Source organism: Stegodyphus dumicola, chromosome 10 (assembly GCF_044657685.1).
Source record: "Stegodyphus dumicola isolate Sdum_Otavi_A_Nest chromosome 10, ASM4465768v1".
NCBI classification, from domain to species: Eukaryota; Metazoa; Arthropoda; class Arachnida; order Araneae; family Eresidae; genus Stegodyphus; species Stegodyphus dumicola.
Window position 1 is genome coordinate 173,625,033 of NC_140777.1, and position 27,144 is coordinate 173,652,176.

The 27,144-nt window shown below is 30.9% G+C and overlaps 1 protein-coding gene across 1 annotated transcript; it reads left to right on the forward strand.

Annotated features, from left to right (window-relative positions):
* The first annotated feature begins 62 nt into the window (after positions 1-62).
* LOC118185740 (calmodulin) lies at positions 63-22,171 on the forward strand. Its single transcript, XM_035355640.2, has 5 exons — positions 63-334; positions 841-871; positions 6,001-6,144; positions 14,870-15,112; positions 21,909-22,171. Exons 1-5 carry the CDS (start codon positions 332-334, stop codon positions 21,935-21,937), a joined length of 450 nt encoding a protein of 149 aa, XP_035211531.1. The 5' UTR covers positions 63-331; the 3' UTR covers positions 21,938-22,171.
* The last annotated feature ends 4,973 nt before the right edge of the window (positions 22,172-27,144 follow it).

Sequence of the window (27,144 nt, forward strand, 5' to 3'; positions counted from 1 at the left end):
TTACGGCGCTGCTGAAGGGAAAGCCCGCGCTTTTAGTAAACAGTGCGATGTGAAAACGGAAACTTTCTGCAGTGAATATCTGCTCGTGTTTTCAGATTCTCGTTTAGTTGAAAACATTTTAACGTCACCCTTCGCAAATATATAATTTACATTAGAATTGTGTTTTCTCGCTTGCGCTGCTACCTCATTGGCAAATTTGAAAACTGAGCTGGAGGATTTAATTCGCTTCGGGTGCGACTCTCGCTCTCTTCAGTCGTCTGGTGTTAACGCAGTTAGCTATTGGCATCGAATTCTGCTTGTGTGACAGTTTCGAATCCTATTTTAATCGAGCATGGTAAGATGTTATTTGAAAAATAAAACTCGTGCTTATGTTGGATAATTATTCTGCAATATCAAATTGATTAGATTTTTTCAAGAACTTAACTCTGTTTGCGCCAATGCGGGATCCGTTAGCACTAAGCAATGGCCGTTTCCATAAGTGGCGTGTTTCCACGTTTAGTTTTGTGTTTCATAATGGGTAATTGCTAAATGTTTATGAAGTAAAGATAAAATTTTGTTTGAATATCATTATTTATGATGTTAATTTTTTATTTTGTTGATCTTTTAAATACGTGAGATTAATTTCATGGAATATAATTGTAATAATAATGGATATTTTATTGAAACGCTTGCAGTGATATTCATTTTGTGCAATATTTTGATAACAAATTAGCAATAATTTTATAGTTTGAAACTATAATATGTAAAAAAAAGTTGCAATCATAATTTTTGCAATTTAATGCTTCCTGATAAACTTAGATTCAACTTATCCATTTTTTAATTCACGAAATCTTCTTTCAGGCTGATCAACTAACAGAAGAACAAATTGCGGGTAAGAATTTATTTCATTTTGGAAGATTTAATATTTCGAATTATGTGGATAATAGATAAGTATGCTAAAAATCAAGTTTTCATTTGCCTTTTTTAATTGTTGTAAGCTGTTAAGAAAGCTGCTTACCTTTCCGACAGTCCTATAAAATTATATGCAAGATTTTGTTAGCAAGCATTCCAATTAAAACTTACTTAAGTTGCTGATATAAATTTAAAATATTTCTTTCTGTACTTATTTTGCGATATTTTTTATGTGGGAGTGTTAGAAACAGCAAAGCATCAGTTAGAAATAAGGGAAGCTAGTGAAATAAGAAACATCAGGATATTTATCATGTTAATTTGGTCTAAATGTTGGTATTATACTCAACCAGAAAAACATGTGTAGTTGACATTTTTACTCGCCAACTTGAGCCAAGCAGTAAGCATGATATTTTGTAAATGTTGTTTTTAGTGTATGTAAATTCAAGTTAGCAGACAATGTAGTAAAAATTCACGGATAATAAGTATGTAGATGTAAAAGTAACAGGTTAAACGTGATATACGAAAATAAATTTGTATTAAATTCAAGTTAGCACAGAAAACAATGTATTAAACATAACGGGATGTAAAAATTCATTTAAAAAATAACAATTAGTATTCTTATACATACGTTTACATTATACTTGTATGTATTTCCTCTAATTTATATAGAATACTAATATTTCTATTACAAGTGTCTTTTTTTTTTTTTTTATTAAGTACTTTGCCTGTTGATTGATGTATTTCGGTAAGAGCCATGCCCATGTAATAAATTAATGAATGCATGACCTATCCATTTTACATAGATTTCAGTATTTTTTTCCAAGTTACTTGCGTACAGCTTAAAGCATTTTATGTTGAAACAAATACCTGTCCTTTTTCATAATATATTTCACAATACAAATAACCTTCAACAGTAATCAAATTTTCTTCAGCAGCATTGTTAATAAAACTAGAACTTTATACATTTTAAAATTATTATAGAGGTTGGAAACCTCATGGTTCTATGTGCTTACAGCTGTTAATAATTAAGAACATAACGTGAACAGCCATGTTACAAATTAGCATTCACCCCTCCCTCCATATTTTCTTCCTTTGATCCCGAACTGACGAGCCGAGAACTGGCATTTTAGACGAAAACTTCTTTAATTATGCGAAAATATTTCTATCTATTTGTTGTTAAAAAATTCAGAAAAAATAATAATAAACAAGAGAAGAATATAAATCTCCAAATGCGAACAACGACAACCTTCGCAAAAGCGAATAGGATGAATTAGCGAGGTTACCAGGTTTGAACTATTATCCCCAAAGTTGGCAATGTTTACATTTAACGGGTTCTGTGTGGAAGTGCTTCCAAGTTTTCTTCATGAATACTAAGCAAGAAAAACGGTCTGTCTAAACCAATATCAAAATTGTCTTTCACGATACCAAACATTGTCATTGTGATGTAACTACAGTGCTTGACAATTGTGAAGGAGCAACAACTAGTTTTTATTCTGGTTAATGTTCAGCAGCTATAAGAAAAGAACTAAACAAAGTGCTGTGTTATAAATTTTATAACTTTATGAAGGGCAGACAGTCGTGAACTGCTATTAATTTGAAGTAAGGTGCAGTGATGCTATATAGTGGAAATCTTGTTTGTTTGAGATTATATTTTCCCGAGGAATGCATAAAGCCATATCAGTTGTAAAGTTTTCCCACAACATTATTGAAGTGAATATTTTAAGTGCCGATGAGCAGTTGAATGCCTCAGGGCAGTGTAGTTACTGAATTCTAAATGGCAGTTGTTGTCTCGGGAAAAATTATTAAATCCAGAGAACAGCTATATATAATACGGTGGTAGTACAGAAAGAATATAATGATATAATTGATAAATTTCTGCTTTAGCATAAAGAAACCAAAATTTTAACACTACAAATTATTGTGAATCTGGTATTTATCACTTGGCAATGACAAGAATTGAGAACTGGCATGTTTTAGACTTCGCAGGAAATGGTGACTGATACACATGAAGTGCAGAATCGGCCAATTATTTGGTGCTTATTCCAAGAGTAAGAAGAATTGGATTTTTTTCTTTTAAAGTGAAAATACATTGATGTGTACGTGGACAAAGTCAAGGGAGTGCGCAATGCCAAATTTGTGCAATTCTCTGATTTTTTTGAAGTGAAAATAGGTCAATGTGTACATGAATACCGAGTTTGTGCAATTCTTAAAAACGCACCAAGCAGTGGGTGATTTTGCACTTCCCCCCAACTATTGTTCGAAGGGTATTAAAGAATAATTTCCGAACTCGCTGGAATAGCTTGAAAGAGCAGCAAGTCGGTAAAATTTTAAGAGCAGAATAATATCTCATAAAATTAAGCACTAGTATTGAATTTTCGAATACTATATCAACTAATTATTAAAATGAAAAGGAACTGTAGGAAAAGCTTACTCTAGGATTTTCATTTTGAAGAGGGGGAAGAACTTAGAATTTTCATTTTAATACCCATCCTGGATTTATGAAATGGTTGTAGAATAAAATTTTGAAAAAATAGTCCGGTCTGGATAACAAGAGTACCAAAAAAATCCTTTTTTTTAAAAAAAATATTTTGTGATTTTTTATCCAGTGACAGAAGAAAAGAATGATTTTTAACTCGTGAGGATATATACATGCTCTACAAGCATGAGGATGCATGAACTGAAGAAAAGTCTCGAATTCAGCTTGATGCACATGTGTTAAGTATTGTGAATAAATGGAAAGTCAAATTAATTGGTATAAAAGAGCTGTGATTAAGGGTTGCCATAATGATGCAGCTTCAGAGCTAAATAAAATTGGTAATTTTTAACTCGAGTGTCACTATAATTGACAGAGTACCTGAATTCATACTTATGCATGAACCATCTGCTGATTGATTTTGTGTAGTATGAATGAGCCTCCAGATGAGATAGTGATTAGTGACACTGACTGCTGAATTCAAATCCTATAAAAGACGTGTGTTTGTAAGTTCTAGTGTCTGCAGCAAGAGCTGGTGGTAGAAGACTGTTAACTCTCTCTCTCTCTCTCCTGCCTGCTCTGGAATTCCATTAGAGCAGAAGAGAAGCATGGTCTTCCAAGGCCTGGCGATGCTTAATATGTCTATGTGGATGCACAGTGCATGCCTTTCTTCATCCTGTACTTGTTGTGTAGATGGCTACGCTGTCTTTCAAAACTGATATAGTAATCTTGTCTGTCATATCTTTGGACTTGGGTTTAAATCCCAGAGAAAGGATGGATGCTTGTTGGTATACAGTGTCTATATGACGTGAGGCCCTTCAAAATGCATCACGAGCCAAAATTTCTGTCAAGTGGTCCAGTGGGAGGGGAACAGAGATGGAAACTTTCAAACCATCCCACGGGATATTCTGCTACAAAATTGGGACAGAGCTTAACAGTAGTGCTATGGAACTACACCTGTATGACCATGATGAGTTTCTGGTCTTCTGCCCCATTATACCTAAATTTGTTATATTGATGCAAGCCTGAGATTGTAAAGATGTAGGAGGCTTCATCATCTGATATGAGTCAATGAGGATGTTTTGCATGAATCTGGTTTACTGATAAGAGTGGTTTGAAAAAACAAATCATATGGCAAAAATGGGACTTTTTGAAAGTGATATGTCCATATTATTCATTATGATCATTATTATAAAGGAATGGGCAAGGGTCATGCCTGATACCAGAAAAAAGCTTTGCCTCTTTGTACATTAAAACCTGCATTCACAAAATTAATTCATTCCTGAAGACACTTTATGAGCTAACATGTTCATAAACTAAAACAGTTTTTTTCTATAGGAATTAATACAAAATAGAGTAATTTGTGTCTGGACCACAGATGATTGTCTGTTTAAAATTTACAACAATACTAAGTGCACAAGTTTATAATCCCAAACCAATGAAATCATCAAATATAAAATAAAAAAAGATAAATATTAAACAGATAAAATACATGTAAATTTAATTTTGGCATATCTGGATAAATGAGCATGGACAAGCAGAAAATCATGGAGAGGATGTTATTATTTGGATGCAGAATTCATGATTATTATTTTGATAATAATAATATTCATTCCTTATAATAATATTCATTCATTATTATTTGGATGCAGATCATGACCACTGTATCAGGCTCTGTCATGGTAGAAAAATACTGTGTAGATATACTTTTGTGTTCATTTTTTCATTAAGCAATGGTTCTTGGCTTCGCATGGTTAATAATGCTCATCTGTGCAATCCAGACAGTCTGATACCTATTAGAGAGAGGGAAAATAATTGTTAACAAATATTTAGCTTTTATGTAATTGTATACCATTAAGTGTACGTGAGTATTAAAAATTTATAAAAAATAATATACTAGAACTAGAGGTGAGATGAGGTTAATATGATTACTTTTGAGATAATTATGTCTCGGAATATATCTGTTGAATAGTATTAGATAATAGATGAATCCTCCTGAAAATTAAGAATTTTCTTCAGCCCAAACGTAATGTTCTCTCATATAAAGTGTTACATATGCGTACAAAGCAATTACTATTACAGTAGTCAGATGCAGAGTATATTGTTTCAGATTATAGCAGTTAATTTTTGTATATGAATTTTTGGTTGTACTTATTATAACGCCCCTCCCCCAAGATTGATATGCTGATCAGTTGAGATATTTGGTCGAAATCTTGCCATGTGTTTTTATACCTCATTGCATGTTTCATCTCGGTTGATTAGCCATTAAATTTGATGTCTGCTATAATAAGGAAATACTAGGTATATTATGTGCATTTGTACTTCATCTGTTTTAGTTTATTTGTTAAAGTTTGAATTATAATAACATGCCAAATAACAGTTATTGGAGGAGTTAAAACAACAAAAACCAGCTTAGTACTCAAATTTGCGGGACTAGTTTCAAAGATTCTATATTTAAACCTTGAAAACTAATCATGCAAATTTATGAATAAAATACTGATTTTTGTTGCTTTAACACCTCCAATAATGCTATGAAAGATTGTGTTATCTGAAAATGTTTATTGAAGTGGGTGTTAAATCTGAATATATGTCATTTTTTTCTTGTTTCCCTCATCAAGATTTTTCTTTTCTTTTAGAATTCAAAGAAGCATTTTCACTTTTTGATAAAGATGGAGATGGTACTATTACAACCAAAGAATTAGGAACAGTAATGAGGTCACTAGGCCAAAATCCAACAGAAGCAGAGTTGCAAGACATGATAAATGAAGTTGATGCTGATGGTATGTTTATCTGTCGAATATTATGTTAGATTTTATAGAAACTGTTTTCGGCCTGAAAAACAAATATTTAAAAATATAAGTTCAAAATTTAAAAATAGTAAGATTGTAAAAAAACGAGAAATTAAATGAAAATGTCTTAATGAGATTAGAGAAGTCGGATATTTTAACTGTTGATTGTTATGGGTCCTTGTTGACAATTTATAACTATTAGGCAGGTGGAGGAACTGTTGGATGTAATAACTGTTTGTTTGATCCAGTCAGGATCTTGGAACTACTCTTATATATGCCTTTGGTTGGCAAAACTCCACTCCGCCATATTACTATACTCATACCTGCCAACTTTTACGAATTTTTCGTAATTTTTACGAAAATGCGCTTGTCTTTACGATTTTACGATCGTAATCCATTTTTTACGATTTTTTCCTTTTTCAAGTGTTTTTAGTGATTTTTGTCGAAATTTTAGAATTTTTCCCCAATTCAGCGATTTTTGCCAATTGCATCGTGTTTTACTGACTACTTCGAATCCTGCGGTTTCTCCCAACTCGCCGCTTAACCAGCCAATCCAATGCGCTGAACTTGTTTCTCCCACTCTTTTCTTTGTGGGCGCCAGATTATTTTTTTCGCGTTCGCTTCAGCAGCAAGGGAATTACTCAGCTCGGACTCAGCGAGCGTGGATTATCGCATTCTTTTTTTTTTTTTTTTTGTTTGTTTTTGTTTTTGTTTGCGCGTGCTACGAATTTTCTTAATACGTCGTTGTTACGAAATGAGTTAAAAAAAAACGTAATCTCAATATTTTCGGCCTGCCTACAAAGCCGAATTTCCAACAATTAAAGAATCCTTCAAAGAAAATAACTATGCATTTTGCAACGTGTGCGTGTGTGACTTCATAATTCATGGTGGAAGAAGCGACATTGTGAAGCATGTTAAGTCTAAAAAGCATGAAGTTAATGCTTCGGCTTCGACAACGTCAAAGAAAGTGGATGATTTTTTTTTTTTCAAATTCAGCTACGAATTCGGATGCCGATGTCATTTTGGCAGAGTGTTTGCTTACTGCATTCCTCATCGAACACAACGTGCCGCTAAGCGCTGCCGATCACGCCGGTCAACTTTTCAGATGGATGTTTCCCGACTCCAAGATTGCTCAGAAATGTGCTTGTGCTCGCATGAAAACATCTTCTATTGTGAACGAAATTGTTTGCGATGCACAAAGTAAAACGATAGCTGCACTCCAGAATTCAGCATTTTTGGTGTCAATCGATGGCAGCAACGACAGCGATTGGAAGCTTTACCCCATCGTTGTCACATATTTCTGTGATGTTTCTAATGAAATGAAAACTCATCTTTTGCGTCTCCCATTGTTAAATGGAGACGCTACGGGGGAAAATATTGCCTCCTTGGTAATTATAATAAATTTCCATTTTTGTTAACAATTAAGGAAAATGAATGCCATAATGATACTTTAGATGAATTTCAGAAACAATTTTCTGCTGCACAGTTTGAAGACTTTGCCAGTTCTGGAGAAGATAGACTTAATGTCCTCGTTGGTACCTTAAAAAGAATAAAAAGAGCTGATGGAACACCAAAATATGATAGACTAGCAAGAGTTTTATGTGCTATTCTCGTAATTCCACACAGTAATGCTGAGTGCGAGAGAGTCTTCAGTGTTGTGAAGAAAAACAAAACTATGTTTCGTTCTTCAATTTCACCAAAAACTGTAGAAAACATTTTAATTGCTAAATGTTATGAGGAAACTAATTGTTATGACAGGAAATTTTCCAAAGAATTTTTGGCTAAAGCCAAAAAATGCACTCTAAATTCATTGTAATAATTTTTTTGTGTAACATTAAGTTCTTGTTTTACGTTTCCTAATAAATTTTTTAGTTACTACTTAATTGAGATTTACTAATGTAAGTACCATTTTCCTTTTTCTGTTTGTATAAATTGTTATTTTTTTAATATCAAAGCATGATATTAATTCTTCGTGTTCTTCTGAATTTTGGAGAAATCTTCTGAATTTTTATCTTTAGAGGTTGGCAGGTATGCTATACTAAATTTTTTATCTACATTTCGAACTTTAAGCCTAAAATGTCTGTAAAAACCATGTTTTTAACACACAACTCATGCCAAGAATCTAAAGAACAAAAAATTTAGATAGCAAAAACAAAGGTTTTAACCAAAAATATTTCACAAGAATCCATGTACACAGCAATATGTTGTAACCTAAAAAAAATCAGAATTACAGAATTTATTCAGTGAAGAAAACTAGGAATTGTGCACCCCTCGCTAAAATAAACTAACGTAACAACCATAAATTTCAAACAATACCATGTATAACAGCGTTCTGCTTAAAAAAAAAAAAAAAAAAAAAAAAAAAAAAAAAAAAAATCAGCGTATTGCTCAATCTAGGCATTGCATTGCGCACAGATCAATAAAATAAATTGCAAGCAATTCAAAAAGCAATAACAACAGAAACTCGTAAAAAAAAAAAAAAAAAACATAACATTCTGCAAAATAAGAACAAGAATAAAATAAAATGCACTTACGATTGTGTGACAGCAGAAATACCAATTTCAAACATCAGCAAAAACAATTCAAAATAAAAAACCCAAGCACTTTCATCAAATATTCTACAAACAAATTTTCAATTATCTCGCTCAACAGGTCTTACAATTTCCACAAATTTGTTGAAAGGATCTTCTCCTGTTTCAAAACAGTAATGGAAAAACATAAACCACCAAATAAAACTTAAAATCGCATTTCTGGTTTTAAGTAGGCAATGTAGCTTTAACATGCCGCCACACACTCTCTATCGTATTTCTACAAACCTCCTGACTCCCACAGAAATTCAAAAAATGCTCTTCGATCCACATAAATACACCCGTTAACAAAACACTCATTAACAACTCCAACATTGTACCTTTTTAATACTAAATTTACTTTACACACAATCCAAAGTACGCGACTGAAATTTTGCCATCATATCTTTCATTGCAACATAAGCCATTTCAAAACACCCACCAAACCAACCAACCAACAAATAAAACTGTTAGAGCAAAATCAAGCATCAACGTCAAAAGGGTTGCTATACAAACAACATCACGCCAAAAACCATCACAGAACACAGTTGCGCCAAAAACCAGCACAAAACACATATTGGCACATTTGGCGACCCGAGTCCGTATATAAGAGTACCAAAATCTTTTTTTTCTGCTAGATTGTCTTCATTTTCCGGCACTTAATTTATGGAAGTTTGGTTTAATTAGCTGCATTATCTCTAAACCTTCCTTTAACTTCACTATGAGCCAGTTTAGAAAGGTGAAATGAACCATGTATTTTTATTTGTCTGTGTATCCTTTCTATGAGTTTTGCTTTTAGTATTATTTTAGATTTTGTTATGTGTAAGTTGATACGATTTTTTTTTTTCTGGATTATCTTGGAAATGCATAAAAAAGTATTCCCTACATAAATTAGTTTTAAATCATTTCATCTTAAAATTTGACAGGTACATTCTGCTTTCCTGAAGGCAGTATAGAGGGTGTTAATAAATGAATGGTGCAGTTTTAAAAATTAACAATAAATCGCTGTATTACTTTATATCGACAAAATCTTACAGCATAAACAGGGGCAACTGTCGAAGTTTTTCATGTATTCAAAATTCTTCAATATGTGCACCCCTAGTCATATGACACACATCTACACTGTAATCAAATTCTTTCCATACTCGGTGTAGTATGTCGAATGTGACGGTGCATGCTTTATCCGACCACAAACTTCCTCAAGAGACACGGGCATTGGCAGAACAAACACTTGGTCTTTACCAAACCCCCAAAGAAAAGAAATTGCATGGTGTTAAATCCGACGAATGGGGTGGCCAGGGGAGAAGGTTATTGTTTGCTGTTTCAGCATATCCAATCCAGCTTTGGTGAAAAATAAGATTAGGAAGCTGTTGTACATTCCTGTAAAAATAGGGTGAAGCACTGTCCATTTGCAAAATGTAATTATCGTAATTGGTATTCAGCTAAGGTAACGACCAGGTTTCCAGTATCTCTAGGAATGACTTGCAGATCAGTTTCTTGTTCGAGGAAAAATGGGCTGTGCACTTTCTCGCTAGACACCCCACTGAAAACAGGCATGAAACACACGCTACACTGAAGCCGCATATCTGTACTCCTCAACACTGAGCATACAGAAATCCTTTTCCTGTTGTGGCGCTGTCTTGTGTAGGCTGTGGCTGGGCAGTTAAGCATAACAAGCAAATATCTGATAGTACATGAGAAACTTGGACAGTTGCCAATGCTTACAGTGTTGGTTTTTGCATGTATAAAGGAATACATTTATTAGTAATTTTTAAAACAGCACCATTCAGTTATAAACACCCTTATAAATGTCATCATCCTTTTAAGTATGTTAAAAAAATTCTTTAAAATACATTAATAAAAAATTTTTTTTCTCTCTTTTGGAAATAGTAACTCTGCCTTCTCTAACACATGTGGTCAAACTAAACTTGTTTTTAGCAAATAACATTTTATCTTTTAAGTGTAAGTAGAGTTTAAACAGTATAGTACTTTTTAATAATTTGATTTTTAAATTATATTTCGCATACAATTTCGACCAAATTTCAGATTTGTACCATGCACTATACTCGGCAATTCTGTTTTCTCAGACCTGCCATGTTACTTCGGTTGCGGCTTAGGGTTGGTAGAAAAGACAATTTGCAGCAGGTTGCATCAACAATATATCTTAATCTTGCTGAATACTACAAATATGTGCAATTGTAGCAGTGGAAGAAACAAAATGCATATCAGGATCCTTTTTTTATTTAATGGATTAATTAAATAATTGAAAACCAGGAATTAACTCCATATATTCTAATGTTAATTATTATATGTGGATAAAAATTTTAACGCTTATAAATACTTTTAGGTTGACAGTCTGTTCTTCCTTTTCTTTTTCTCCTTTCTCTATTTTTTTAAAGGAAACTAAAAAATGTGAAACATCTTCAAATTATTGGGTAAGCTACCCTAAAATTTTTGACAATACACTTTAAAGCTTAATATCTTTATAATTATTTAAGCTATAATAGGAAATTTAGTATGCATGTTTTGATATCCTTTATATTGTGTTTATTACCTTTATTTTGTTTCACATATTAAAGTATTTTAAATAAAAATAAATTTGTCATTGATATAAAATTTAAACACACAATCATTATTTTTTTCATCAAAACATTTTTAGCTTTCCTTCCAAATAAGAAAATTAATGTGTAATTAAATGACCTGCTTTAAAAGTAATTGAATATTTTTTTAAAGTTCAGAACATAAAACTTGACTGTTTTTAATTTAAAATTGAACATAATTTCTAAAAGTTTATGTAAGAAGCATAATAATCACTGTATACCCATATGGAATTTACATGGTGAATTTTTTTTTTAAATTCTTACTAGGGTTCAGATAAATCATGCATGCAAGCAAGAAAATCCATATTTTTAACTAAACTTAACTGAGAAAGAAATTCCTCTGAAATCTTTGAAGTGCAAATTATTAAATGTATAGATAGATATGCTAATAAGTTTTGTATCATGTGTAGCTGTATATTAATAGGAAATTGAATACAAAAACATTAGCTATAGATTAAGGAATTTAATATGAATGATTGGTTAGAGGAGAGAGAGAAGGGTGCCCTTTGTTTTATCGTGAAGTTGTTTCATTTATGGTAGCTTGAGCAGTTGAATGTTATGGAAACCCTATTATGACGTAATCCGTTGCATGATTACGGTAAATTCGTAAGGGCTTGGTTTGGTGTTGATTAGGAAATATATTGCTTGTTTTGTGGTTTAGACGGTAAAATGGCTGAATGTGGTAAGATTAATTTGAAGTTTCTGTATGATTTGGAAAGAAAGGAGAAAAGAGCATTACCTGACTGGTGTGTAAATGAAGGTTTATTTAGTAGCCATTATTAGGTGTCCTGCTTGTAGGAACGAAATGCGGGTAGGACGATTAACAGCGTTTACAGAGAATAATTTTTACTCGTACTTTGTGAATTTATGTGGCGACATCAGTATACAGATAATTTTAGGAGGCTTTTGGATGCTGTTAAGGAATTGTGTTTGATTGAAGATGTGTTAATTTGTAAATAAGGTAAGTGGATATTTCCTTTGTGTAGTGTAAAGATGAATTTCATTGTTTGATTTAAAATGTATTTTATTGAGATTATATATTTTTGTTGGCTGCTCCTTTGATTTTGTAAGTGAATATAGTTCAATGTGTACGTGAACATAGTGAGTGAGCAGTGCCTAGTTTGTGCAATTCTCGAATTTTTTTTAAGTGAAAATAGGTTGATGTGTACATGGATAAAGTCAAGGGAGTGTGCAATGCCAAAGTTTGTGCAATCTGATGTTTTTTAAGTGAAAATTGGTTGTTGTGTACTTGGATACCAAGTTTGTGTAATCGCGGCATAAGCCAAAATAACAAGTCAAAGAATTGCACAAACTCTGTTTCCATGTACTGTCAAAAATTGCCAGTTTTCGCCAAGGGCGACGTAAATACATTTTTAACGAATGATTTACTGAAATGAAAATGTAAAGAAATCATCTGGCTCTTTAAATTATAAAAATGTAGAACTATTTATTATCAATACTTTAACTCTTGAACAGATTTTTTAATGGGATTTCTAGAATGGTTGTAGCGACTTAAATATATTTTTAACGAATGATTTGCTGAAATGAAAATGTAAAGAAATCACCTGGCTCTTTAAATTATAAAAATGTAGAACTATTTATTATCAGTACTTTAACTCGAACAGATTTTTTAATGCGATTTCTAAAATGGTTGTAGAAAATGCAGTTTTCATATAAAAGCATAAAAAATTAAGTTTTTTATTTAATAATTTAAATGTGCCTTATCTCTTAAAGCACTAAACAGATTCTGTTATCAAAACATAATTTCCATCTTTTGCCTGAAAAAGGATTATTTTGCATTTAAAACTCTAAATAAATGGCAGACCATCAGCGGTACACAAATGCAAAGGAGAATGCAAATTTGCTAGTAACAAGAAACTTTTAGGAAAATGTGTGCAGAAATATGAACATGATTTCAGTTGGAGTTTTAAATAGCTGTACATGGAAATAGATACCCAAAACAAAATTTGAATATTCGTATTAGTGAAATGGATGCTATTATTTGCTTTAATAGTCAAATATGTAATTTTCTTCCATGTATTCATGTTTACTCCAGGGTGAAAACTACTTTGGAGTATTCCTAAAATGTTTACCAAAATATTTTCTTTTATCGAAAGTTTCTATACAAAACATGACGAAAGGAATTTCTGAATTAACTATCACACAACCTGTAATAAAGTGGAATTTTTCACGAGCTAGATAAGTTGAGAGAATGTAAAGTAGAAGTCCAAGTTCAGAATTTGTAAAAAGAAATTTGAACCTCCCCCAAAAAAGTATTGTTAAAACATTGACAAAATGTTATTTTTGTGGCAAAACAATTTACTTATTTTGTTCAAAATGCTGTTTTCCTACTTTGACATACTTTGTGAAAAATTCATCTGAAAATTCATAAAATTTTATTTCAATGTAATATTATAGGCTGTCCATTCAGTTAACATAAATATTTGTTTGGGAGATTCATTATTTAGTTAGGATCTAGAAAAAATGCTGCTTTAGAATTATTTGAAAGCTAAAAAAAATTGTTTAAAATGTTGATAAGGTCTGGTAAGAATTTCATAGTGGTATATGAAATATAATAAAGTGGTGAAGAAATAGGCATTTGTAAACAGCCTAAATTTGTAGTTTTTCATTATGGCCTTATGTGTTGACCTAAAATTTTTGTTTTGTTTGTTGAAATGTTTGTACTACATGCACTGTTTGATCTTATTGATTGGCAACCTTAATTTGGGGAGGGGGCTAAGAATACTTCATTTTTTATATGAACAATTTAGTATATAATTAAAAAATGAAAAATTATTTTCTGAATGAACAGAAAAAAGAACAAAATTTATTCTTATTTGCTTGTTAAAGCTGCCATCACATAAGCCCTTAGCAGTGTTTTTAAATTTTCACATTCAGGCTGATTAAGTTTGTCAATTTTGGTGACCGATTATGGTGGCTGCTTTAGCAAAGAAGCATTGATGTATATGTAATTAAATCAGTGGGGGGAAGGGCATCTGAAATCAACATTAATTTTCTGTTAAAATGTTTTACTGTTTTAAAAGTATTTTAATAATTACAGCTTCCAGCAATTCTGTTTGAAGCTGATAAAAGATTTCTGAATTCTAATTTGAGACTTCTGTTCACCTAACTATTAACTAGCTTTGTTCTGATGTTAAAAAGTTATTGTGATATATGTACTGCCTTGAAGTTTGTATGTTTAATATTCACTGTTTTCGATTAATTTTGAAAGGAAACGTAGTCTTTCTTTAGAAACTCACTTTTAATAAGATGAATTATTATTAACATTTGCTTCTAAGTAAATTTCGACCTGTGTACACTGTTCAGAAATATAGTGGCTGTAGCTGAGAAATGTCATTAAGATGCTTAAAATGTTATTCCAGATGATTGAACAAACTGGCTGTATAGTTTTCCTTCTTTAATGCAAGCAGGGACCAGTTTTCATTAGATCTGTTTAAAGGCAGAAAACCTTAACGTGCGAAATAATGTGTGATTGTGTGATATATGTGATCACCATGACTAAAATATTAATGAAAAATTTTATTTTAGGAAATGGAACAATTGATTTCCCAGAGTTTCTTACTATGATGGCAAGGAAAATGAAGGATACAGATAGTGAAGAAGAAATAAGGGAAGCTTTCAGGGTGTTTGATAAAGATGGCAATGGTTTCATCAGTGCGGCTGAGCTGCGTCATGTAATGACAAATCTTGGTGAAAAACTTACGGATGAAGAAGTAGATGAAATGATTAGGGAAGCTGACATTGATGGAGATGGTCAAGTGAACTATGAAGGTAAATTTACTTCATTTTACAAAACTTGATATATTCTTATTAGAAATTTAAGACAACAGAGTAATTTATTAGTATTTTTACATAATAAGCTAGTTTTTTGTGCAAGTTTCTTCTTAAGGTGTTTAAGTTTACGTTATTTAAGATGCTTTCTTAATTTTTAGTTTTTATATGCATTAAATGTTGGCAAGCCAGAAAAAGTTGTCTTATTTTACAGAGTTCAATATCATAAACTGCATTATTGATAGCTTAACATTTTATATTTTTAGCCTGGGGAAATGGAGGGAAAGGGTTAACTGGATTTCTGTGGAGAAGGGGGAAAAAAACATGTCTGAAATAAAAAATTTTAATGAAAGCAAAATTTGTTTTTTAAAGCATAATATTTTAAACTATGTTTTTAAATGTAATGGTAAAAAGCATATTTGAAAGATATATCGGTTTCCTAGCAAAACTTATGGATAAATTTGTTAGTTCACAAGTAATGTAAATATACATTAAGTGTATTATTACAGTTGTCTTGCATCTTGTTATTCAATGATATTAATGTTACTGATATAGGATGCATTTTTTAATACCTATCCAGATACTTTTACAATAGCTGTACAACTTTGAAAAGGTAACCTACCATCAAACATCTTCAGAATTACAGTTGATTCTTTTCTTTGAATTGATAACAATGTTTAGCAATGCTTTGTAGTTTGCCTCTAAATCCTTGGTGTTGCTAATAGGAGAAAATTATCGATATTTATAATAATATCCTAATAATTTATTAAAAATGAGTCTGTTCAGTGGATCAAATGACACATGCAAATGATTTTTCGGGAGGCAGAAGAGAGTTGCATAATCTCTTCATGAAAATTAGTAAAATTTAAGATAATGTTCTCACATTTATTTTCCTATTTCAGTATTCTGCAATGTGCCATTGTCTAACAACTGAAATATATATTCATCATATTGCATAATATTAGTTGACAGCGAACTTGATATTTTAATGTATCATAATGTGCCTTCTGCCTTTCGTTTTATGAGTTCAATAATTTAAGAATTAAGTATTTTGCATATATTCTAATTAAATAAATAATTTTACACGTGGATGTTAAATATGTAAATTTTAAATATCGCTTTGGGGAAACCATTTGATTGCATATGGTGTGAGTTTACTCTATCTAGAAATCTGATCCTTTGTTAATAACAGGCCAGTTTAGTGGCAAACAATCAGCTAAAAGTTGTGTTAAAATACAGTATTAAATTTGTTGTAGGGCATTTGCTGTAGTCTTTAACTTTTATGGCTTTATTAAGTCCTAAAGAAAAACTAATTTAATGTTTTTAACTGAGAAAATTATAGTAGTAACATAACTATAATTCAATTTGTAAAATTTAACCTATGAAAAAACTTCAAGGATGTGTTTTGACGCAATGTTGTTAAATGATGCACAGGATTAAAATGGGCCATGTATCAAACAAATGGAAATTATTGTTAAAAAAGTATATCTGCGGGGAAAGTTCTTTCTTTTATGAGCATATGTTATAAATTGAAAATTTAAATCTTTATTGGAATTATTAATAGAAAGCTCGGATGCATGTAGTTTACTAATTAGCAAGCTATTTTTGTAAAGTTATTTTACCAATCATTTATATTTGAGAGCATGAGAGAATTTGTAATATGAATAAAATAAATTTATATTGATTTTTTAGGGCATTAAGATAAAAAGAAAGCCCTATTTCCTATGAAAGAAGTAAATGAAAATTAGTGTTCTTCAGAAGCAAACTGGGAAAATATTTTTAATTGTCTATATCAGTGCTTCTATGCCCCCCTTTTTTTTAATGCTTGCCATTTGTAGTTCATTCCTATAAATATTATTGTTCTCATCATTGCAAGTTTACAATTAATATAGTTGCTGCTGTTCTAAGTTCGTATATGAAAAGCTCAATAATAGAATGCAGAACCCATTTCTTAATAGAAAGAAGTTGTTATAATAGCAAAGGGAAATAGATGTTGAGTTACAAAATCCGTAAATAAATAAAACTCCTAAGACTTCTCATGAAACCTATTAAATTTGATATCTTGTGTTTGTTTTAAATTGCTGAAGTACCATTTTGTGATCAGCAGTTTTCTTTCATGACTGTAAGTATTCTGGTTTATATATTTTGGAAATACGTGGGAACCATTGATCTAGAAATTTGATTAGTTTTCATAGCTGTTAAAAGTACTCAGTGATTAAAAAACTCAGCTGCTTATTATTTTAATATTTTCTCAGTGATTAACAAACTCAGCTGCTTCTTATTTTAATATTTTCAGGAATCAAATACATACTAATCTATAGAAAAACCACTGTTTACTAAAATCATCCATGCCATTTTTAAAACTCAGCTTGGCAAAAGACTGATTCTTCAGTGCCGGAATATCCTACTTAATACTTTTCAAAGCTTTTCATAGTTTACCTGTAGTGTTTGTTTTTGTACATTCAATATTAGTATCTCTTCCTGCAAATATAGCTTTTAATATTGTCTTTCTTCTTCTTCTTTTTTTTTTTTTTTTTTTTCATTGCTTAACAGTCCAGGGTGGGCACTGGCCTTCTTCATGCATCTCTGCTTTTGGCAAATATTTTTGACCGTATGTTAAGGTCATTTTCAAAACAATCGATCCATCTCGCAGGGGATCTGGTTCCGATGGGCTTTGCCAGAAAGATTTTCTTACCACGCTTATCTTCATGCATTCTGACCAAATGACCAGCCTATTTAAGTTTCTAGTTTGAAGAATTTTACTACAGCAGTTTATCTATAGATTTTGTATAGCTTTAAATTGATCTTCTCCACGATCCATTCACATGGACCTCACTAAGTATGCAGTTGCCGAATCCTTCTTGCAGAAATCCTCAAAGCTTCCTCGTCATGTAAACTCAGTACCCAAGCTTTCAGTACATAAGAGGACCTCCAGATTCATCTCGCAGGAGAATTACCTTTAGTCCAAGCCATTATAAAAGCTCTCAATTCCAGAAATGATGTTCAGAAACTGATGAAAAACTGAATTTTTTAAAATGCAAGCACTTCGAAGGAGAACTAAGTCAATGTCTCTGCTAGTGGCCAGCCATGCATATTATAGCCATTACAGGGGGTTAACCTCTTAAAATTAGTAGTTACAAACTATTATGTAACATTTGGCTTTTATGGAGCAGAAGCTTCGTAAAATTGCAAACTAAAATGATTCAGACATCAGTTAAGTTATGAAGATTCATTTTTTGAATATGTATCAGTTCACAAAATTATTGAGACACTCGTGTGCTTTGCCATAACTGAATAATCCATTAATCCATTATTGAGACAACAACTGTAAAAACTGACTATGAAAGTGTTAGAAGAATTGCAGAAACTCAGCGAAAGTTATACAGAAGAAAAAATTATGACATGAATGATCTGTCAAATCTAGAAAGCACAGCAGATTCTAAGATAAAGCTTGAATTGAAAAGTACTGATACAAAAAAGCTTGTACTGAGTAGTAGCAGGTAGCACATCTGACTCTGTATAACGATTAGTACATTTGTGAGGTTGTGTAATACTTGCTGCATTTTAAACTCAAAACATATTTATTACAATTACAAGAAGCTATTTACAAATATATATATAATTTGTAAGTATCATAGAACAGTTATTGAAGTGAAGTGTAGTCTTTGTGACGTGAGAGTCATGATAACAAGGGTTTCTCTGTTAAGAGTTTGGGAGCATTCCGACGTGTTATTCTGATGGAAAAAAATTTTCAAACTGAATTATTAGCCATGCCTCCTTAATTTTGCAGTGGTATTTTACATCCACTGATTTGTTGGAACGATATCGGAGGAAAACCAAGATCATTGGCATGAAGTTATCCCTCTTGTACTGAAGACTGGAATTAATTATTGCATCTGCGATGTCGGAACCATGTCGTGTTACACACACACAGTAAAAGCTTGGAAACAGAGACTAACGGGGACTGCACACACAGTTTTCTCATCTCCATGTGGTCCGCTGCAAGCTATAAGCAATTTTATGAAATTAAGAATACAGTTGAAAAACTGTTGTTAAATAATATGAAACAGACGTAGAATAGTTGTTTGTAAGAGATGTAGCTGTATCAAAAATATGTTAAATAGTAAAATGATTATAAAAATATTTTACAAAAATTAATATATTTATATAGAAAATCTGAAAACTTCCAGCTTTTATATTATGCCCAAAATGGTGTTTCTTAACATTTTGTGTGTTACCTTTATTTATTAAATATCATGTCCTTCGTACTTAAACCATAAAATTCAGCTCAACAGCGGTATCGCAAAATAATTAAAAAAGAGTATATCTTTAGAATTTCTGATAGTCTCGTGCACAGGTGAAAAAAAAAAAAATTTCTCCCCCGTACATTGTTGCCATTTCTCGCTTTGAAATCGTTGAGTTTGTTAATAAAAAATTCTTTAGGTTTAAAAAATGTGAAATAGATTATAAAACATTCAAAATTTGGTTTTTCAAGTGTCCATGTTTGATTAGAGGACTACATTTTTCAAAACTTGATGGCTTCAGGTACCCTCTTTTTTTTTTTCCCCTCCACAATGCAAGAAACATCCATGAAGATTCGTTATTTGATTTCTTTAAATGTAATACATGGCGATAATATTTGGTGGCAGCAGTTTGAAAAGTGAAGCAATGCAAAATGCTGTTTTGAGATTGATCATCCATTGGGTCTTAATGCCCCTTTAGGCTAAAAGAGAATTAAATAAGTAGCATAAATAGTTTAATTTTTTGTTACTATTTTAGGATTAATTATTGGTTTAGCTACTTTACTTAAGTTAAAAAATGCAATATCCAAATCGCCCTGCATTAAATTCAGCCGCTTAACTCAGATATGTTTGGAACGGATTAATAAGTGGCAGGGTACATTCATAAAAATTGATGTTATTTTAACCCTCTCAGCGTTATGGCAAGAAAATTCCGTACAGAAGGCTGCCTTCCACATTCATTATACATGAAAATTTCTGCTAGCTTTTGATGTATCCGATTTCAGTGTGGATGTATATTGGAAGAAAAGGAATCAAGATACTAAAAAGTCATTTTTTAATTAAAATCAAGAAAATATCACTTATTCATTACATTTTGAGGAACTTTAAAATTTCAGGGCTAAACCCGTAACTCTCAGAGGGTTAAGAGTTTGGTAATAACATAATGTGGATGATTTCATGTGCCAAGCAAAATTATTTTTGAAAGAATTTTCTTGTATAAATGTTGGGCAAAACTGTCAGTATTTGTAATAAGCAAATCTGAAAATCTCATCAAGGACTTATACAGTGGCTACTTTTAGAGGAAGTACCAGTTATTTATGCAAAATTCATGTGTCAGTGTTTGCTATTAAGGCCTGAATTTGCTAGTGTCCTTTTAATCTGAAGATTTTAGAAAATATGTAAACAATTTAAATTTTTGTATTTTAATGTAAATAAATATGTTTTGTTCCTTTTTACTTTCTTGCACGAAGTAAAGGAAGTATTGTAAATGCAAAACAATTCAGGTATTGTTTTTCAACGAAAATATCCATTTTCACCGTTCTCAGTTCCATTTGAACAATGTTTTTGCATTTTATCTGTACCTATGGGCAGAATAAAGGACTCTATTTCCCCAAATGGATTGTGAAAATCATTTAAAAATGGATTCGGATATATATATACCCACTCTGTTACCTAGCTTGCTAAGTTCTTTTATTCTTATATGTTGATAAATTGTCCATTTTTTGCTTTGAAAGCGATTGAAATGTTCTAGTTAAGGTTTTTATGCCTTTAGTTAATCTGCATGCAATAGTTGTGGAATTATCAATAATTTAAAAGTTGTGCAAGTTCCACTAAGCCTAAGGACATGTTCATTTGTTTACATTTGAAACTTGGTAGCATAGTGAATTAAGTAAGTTTCTGCACCAACTTCAGTGTCTTTTTGCCGAGTGGGGCCAAAAGTTTTGTGCACCGAAAAATCTTGTCTTTCTGCCTAATTTTAATTAATTTAAACCTCTTAATTTTATTTGTAATTTTTGTAAACTCTATTTGGTGTTTTATGTTTTTCTGTATTTTATTGTTTTTAATGAAGATGTTTTGAGTTTTTATGTAATTTTTCCTTGCCATGAAGTGAGAACTTTACTGATTGAATAAGAAATATATCTAATGAAATTCAGGGAAATAAGTTTAATGAAATGTGCATAATTTAATAGGCTGTACAAGGAAGTCATATGGTGTCCACATTTAAATTTTAGCATATAAAATGACTTGAATTTTATCGTGTTAATAAAAAAATAAAACTGACATGATGTTAGACATTTTATGCATTTTAGGCAAAGAGACTTTTTATATGTTTGTCCATTTCAGTCTTGTAGTATCATGAATTTTGTTAACATGTGAAAATATGTAACAATTTTACTTTTAATAGTTTGTTTAGATATTAGAATTTGTAGTAATGTTAACTTTAAAATTTGCTTTTGAGAAATGCCATGCCTGTCATAAATGGTAAAAGAAAAATTTTTTATGACTAGTTATGATATAAAACATAGTACTTCAAGTGACTCATTTTAATTAATAATTATAAAATGTGATAAAATATCTTAAAAAATTTGCAGTAATTCTACATATTTAATTTGTAAATTAAAACCCGTAGATATTTTTTGCCTTTCATGCATACATAATACATTAAAAATTTTTTGAACTAATTTTTGTTAACATAGGGTTATGTTGATGCTATATAATTAATATTGTATCAGTTTTTATAATATTATTTATTAAATTCTTTTTCTCTTTTTCAGAATTCGTTACCATGATGACGTCAAAATGATTCTAGCATCACAATTCCTGTAAATTAATTTTGTTTTCTTGCTTTCCAATTTATGTATTTGTCCGGCTAGTTTGACAATTCTTCTGTTGTGGTGTTACCTCTGTAAAGACACTTTTGTACCATATTCCATCAGTGCATATTGGCATTGGTGTTAAATATCATGTCGATGTGTTGTGTTAGACCTGTCCTGTGCTTTTGTACATTTCCAACTTCCATTAAAGGTTAAACTCCAAACTGTGTTTTTTAATTTACAAAGCATACATTTTTAGTGAGTGAAGTTCATGAAAAGACAGCTTTTACATTTTAATATTATGTACAAATTTGCATATCTAGTTATTTTTTAGTGGGAAAAAATTGAGACTTTTGTTTGTATAATCAGAACTTTAAAGTTGCCTATTGAGTAACAAATGACATTTATGAAATTCTCAAATCATGAATTGCACAATTATTTTCACATGAGGGCACAGTACATAAGTTTTATATAACGTTTATAAAATGTATGTTTGCTTACAGCAAAGCAGCAAACGTTTTGAGAATAGTGCCTAACCATGATTTCAAGAATTTGATGCCATAGTGTATTGATTTAGTTGTCTGTCAAAAATTAAAACTAATTTCCATGTATGCCAGTTTGTCATAATTAGTGTTGATTTCATAGGCAAAAATAATACAACAGAATGCAGGAAAAGAACTTTGTGACACATTTGGCCCTCTCTGTGAGAAATTATGAAAAGTGTGTTTAAGAATTCAGCAAAATATTTTTACAATGTATGAGATCAACACAATCTGTTTAATTTCAAAGGCTAGAGCAATTATGATTGGCCAAATGTGTGATTTTTCAGATGCATTGAGTTTGAATTGTGTAAATTATTAATCCTTTGATTAATAACTTACTTAATTTTGATACTTGGGTATTTAATATAATGTCTATGGTATTTTACACTTGAAAGGGTGAAAGCTATGTTCAGTTTGTTGGTAATGCATTTTTGAACAATTCCCATATATTTTTCAAATAAATATTTTATATGGACTGGATCCACCTTGAACTAAGTGAATATAACTGCTGAACACTGATAATTTGTCTGGGGATTCAGAAAAACAGGTTGGCTGCATAGGCTTTTGGAGTTTTTCATGTTGTATAATAAAAACCAATTTTCTATTGAAAATCTCCCTTAGTCAACAAGATCTAGTGTGCTTTGCCATAATTAGATTACTATATTGAAAAACCGATGTATCCCTTCCGGCCCTCTCCCACTGTAACAGTTGATACTGAAAAATTGCATTAAAATTAAAAGTATATATGGAATGGTATTCCTTTCTGAAACAGTTTTTTTTTTTTTTTTTTTTTTTTTTTCATATGTACAGATTTGCTATGTTCATAAATAAGAATAAAATAATCAAGCAGATGAAGACCATCAGTCTCAGCAGAGGGATAGATATCTTAATGAAGAATTTTCTAAAGGAAACTGGTTATCATTTATATTAAAGGAAAAGTACCATCCTGCCTCCATTCATCTGCTAGGAGCTGAAACCAGAAAAAGCTAACAATATGTCACATGCTACATCAGTTTGCATAACATTTGCATATAGATAGCACAATTCTTATGTATATTTTCTGATTCTCAGCTCAGTAACTTATTCTGCTAGGAGCTGAAACCAGAAAAAGCTAACAATATGTCACATGCTACATCAGTTTGCATAACATTTGCATATAGATAGCACAATTCTTATGTATATTTTCTGATTCTCAGCTCAGTAACTTATTCTGTGTAGTTTAAAGTTTTTGTTTTTTTAATTGTGTATATTTGGTTTGTATTTTTAGAATTTCTGGTTTTTCTAGAATACTTTAAAATTTTTTGTAATATAGATTTTAGTTTTAAGAGTATGCTTAGCATGTTTTTTCTGGTTAGTTTCGTCTGAGCTGCAATTTAGCAGAAGCGGTTTTTCAGGTTTAAAAAAATCTTGCATATTATCCTCAAACACTTCAGCTATTTTGGTTGCACAAGCACCCATCATATGAGTCCCAACAATATGCCCACGTTCAAATTCATGTAGTGCGAACATTATGCACTCACAACTGCACTGAACACTGTCTCGATAACGAATGACACTTGTAATATGTTAAGAATATTATAGAGAAGGCATTAATGAGTAAACATCAGTGCTACCAACAGCTTCTGTAAGAATAAATATTTCAGTTCAGACAAGCATTTTACGTGGTTTTTCTATATTTTTGTTCATCCCCTTTATTTTGTAAATATATTTTTTAAGTTCTGTTTATCAAAAATCATTTAATGTGAATAAGTGTATATTTTATAATTCTTATTAAGTAGGAATAAAATTAAAATGAACTTCATTTTACTTTAATTTGGCTAATTCATTACATCTATATAATAATTTTTTAGTATGAATTTTAATCGAACTTTAACAGACATCTTCTGCCTAAACTTCCTTGTACGAAGTAAAAAAGGAAGTATTGTAATCGTGAAAAGTTTCAGGCAGCATGTTTCAACGAAAATATCCTTTTTGACTGCTATCGAATGCAATTTAACGATGCTTTTGCATGATATCTGTACGTAAGGACAGAATAAAATACTCTTCTTCAAAAAAATTATAAAACTGCTTTAAAATGAATTCTTAAGAGAATTTTTTGTGGCGTCTGTACGAACATACGTACGTTACGTATCTCCCATAACTTGAAAACGAGTAGCCTCGTCGAAATTTTCTATATAGGTCTGCTATAACATGTAGATGTGCACCTTGTACTTTGGTTGCAATTGGCCACACCAAATGTATATAAATATATATATATATATATATCCACTCTGTTACCCGGCTCAGTGATGTCAGTACTTTAATATGTTTGTAAATTGTACATTTTTTGCTTTAAAAATGATTTAATTATGTTCTTATCTTCCGGTTAAGGTTTTTATGCCTTTAGTAAATCTGTATGCAATATTTTTAGAATTATCAACAATTTTAAAGTTGTTTAAGTGCTGCTAAGCCTAATGATTTTTTTGATGGCGGCCATTGCTTGTTTACATTGGCAACAAATCCACTATTAAAGTAGGAATAGTATGGCATGTGAATAGCATTCATATGCCTTCCAGCCACATACATGCACTTTAAGGAAGAAGTGTGAACAATCGTAAGAAGACGAGAGAACTGTTTATACTGCAGGTGAATAAAACTAGCAAGTCATAAATGATAAATGGTTTCTAGACCAATGCTTTATAAAAGAAAAAGTCGAATTCGCTTGTCCAATGTTCAGTTTAAAACAAAAAGGTGAAAAATTGGCTCATCTAGTGTTCAATTTGTTCTAATTTTGATACAGTGCATATAATATCAAACATCTGTCACTATTTGATTTATGTAAATTATAAAGACAAAAAATTCACTTGTGACAATTGATGTTTCTGTTCAAAATTTTATAATTAAAAGATTTGTAACAGTGTTTCAATTCAGCATAATTGAAATATAAGTAATTACGGTGGAAAATTTAAGGCACTAAGCTAATAGTTTTATATATTAGATCCAACCAATAATTGATTAAAGAAAAAGGAATAAATGCTGATTCTAGACGTAACCAGGATAGGAGTAATTATTGTATTAAAATTTGTTTCTACATGAGTGACTGAGTGTTTAAGCGCACTGAATATTGGGAGTTCAAACTTGTGTGACTGTATGGTTGGCTTTTGTGATTTTTCCCATGTGTAACATGAATACAAGGCAGTTTCCCTTAAAAAGTCCTCTAGGACAACATCTCTACTCTTAGATGGATAGCACTTGTGAGATTTGCTGTATTCAAACAATTTAACCTAATATTTGTTAGGTTAAATTATTTGAATAAGGCAAGTGTGAAGAAGGTAAATTATTTAAATGGCTATGGGCATTTAAAAATTTTTACATATTTTTTCAGTATTTTAAATTTCTATCATTAAAATGCCAGTGGATTATTATTTTTCATTTTAACATTTTTTGAGGCCATAAGTTCAATACTTTTCATACTGCTTATAGTAGCTTTTGCATAAAAAGAGACTTAATGTGTAAAGGTTCTTTATTATAAATTTTTATGTGTAATATGAATATTGATGTGTAGAATGCTGAATTAAATCATATCTATATATGAAACTTTTATTTTGGTTTTACTATGGATAAATTGAAGAATAAACGCCTTTCTGTAAATAATAATATCCATTAAAATGATTTATAAAGAAATGCAGCCTCTTGGAACAACTACTCTGAAAATGAGGAGCATCTCTAGAACATCTAAGTATTGATGCTGATAATTTTAATACTTGATTCTTGTCCTTTTTAAATTCTTGAAGAGAGAGCCACCTTTTTTAAAAACAAAAAGGTGGTTAGTGAAAAACCTTCAAAACTATCAAGAACATTAAATAAGACAACATATAAATTTTTATAATGATCTATAATACATTGATTATGTAAGACTGTTAGAATTAATTTCTTATAGGAAGATGCTTTTTACCATAGTGTCTGTAATTTACAACATGCAGAGCAATTTTCAATGCTATACAGTTTCAGTAGTCAGAAAATGTATGCTGGTTGTCCATTATTATGCACATGTTGATTGATTTTATTGTAATTATTGTGTAAACTGTATGGCATGTTTTGAAACTTTAATTTTCCAATCGTATCAGTGGAGAATGTTTACATTGCAAGCTTCTATCGACAACTAAATAATCAGATGATAGGATTTTTGGCAATTGAATAAAGCTTAAAAAGTTATGCTTAATTGAAATAAAACTTTTAAGATGAAATTTTAGTGTACATTTCTTTAAACTCTATTATAAACTTGTAAGATTTTGTAAAAATCTATACTTTTAATACCATGAAATTAACTTCTTAGGCGGAAAAACTTTTATGTGCACATTTTGCAGATTTAAAAATTTTGAATTATATGAGAACTTCTTATTTGGGTTTCATCATACAGATTAAATAAAGAGCAATAAATATTTATGAAGAATTCTTCTTAGGAATTCTTAACGAATTCTTTGCAAAAACCTTTATGTGCACATTTTTCAGATTTAAAAGTTTGGAATTAATGGGAACTTCTTATCTGGGTTTCATTGTACAGATTAAAGAGCAATAAATATTTATGAAGATAATATTCAAAATATCCTAATTTAATTATCACAATTTTAATACCATAAACAAACCAAATTTTCACTAAAAAATGCGTGCGTTTG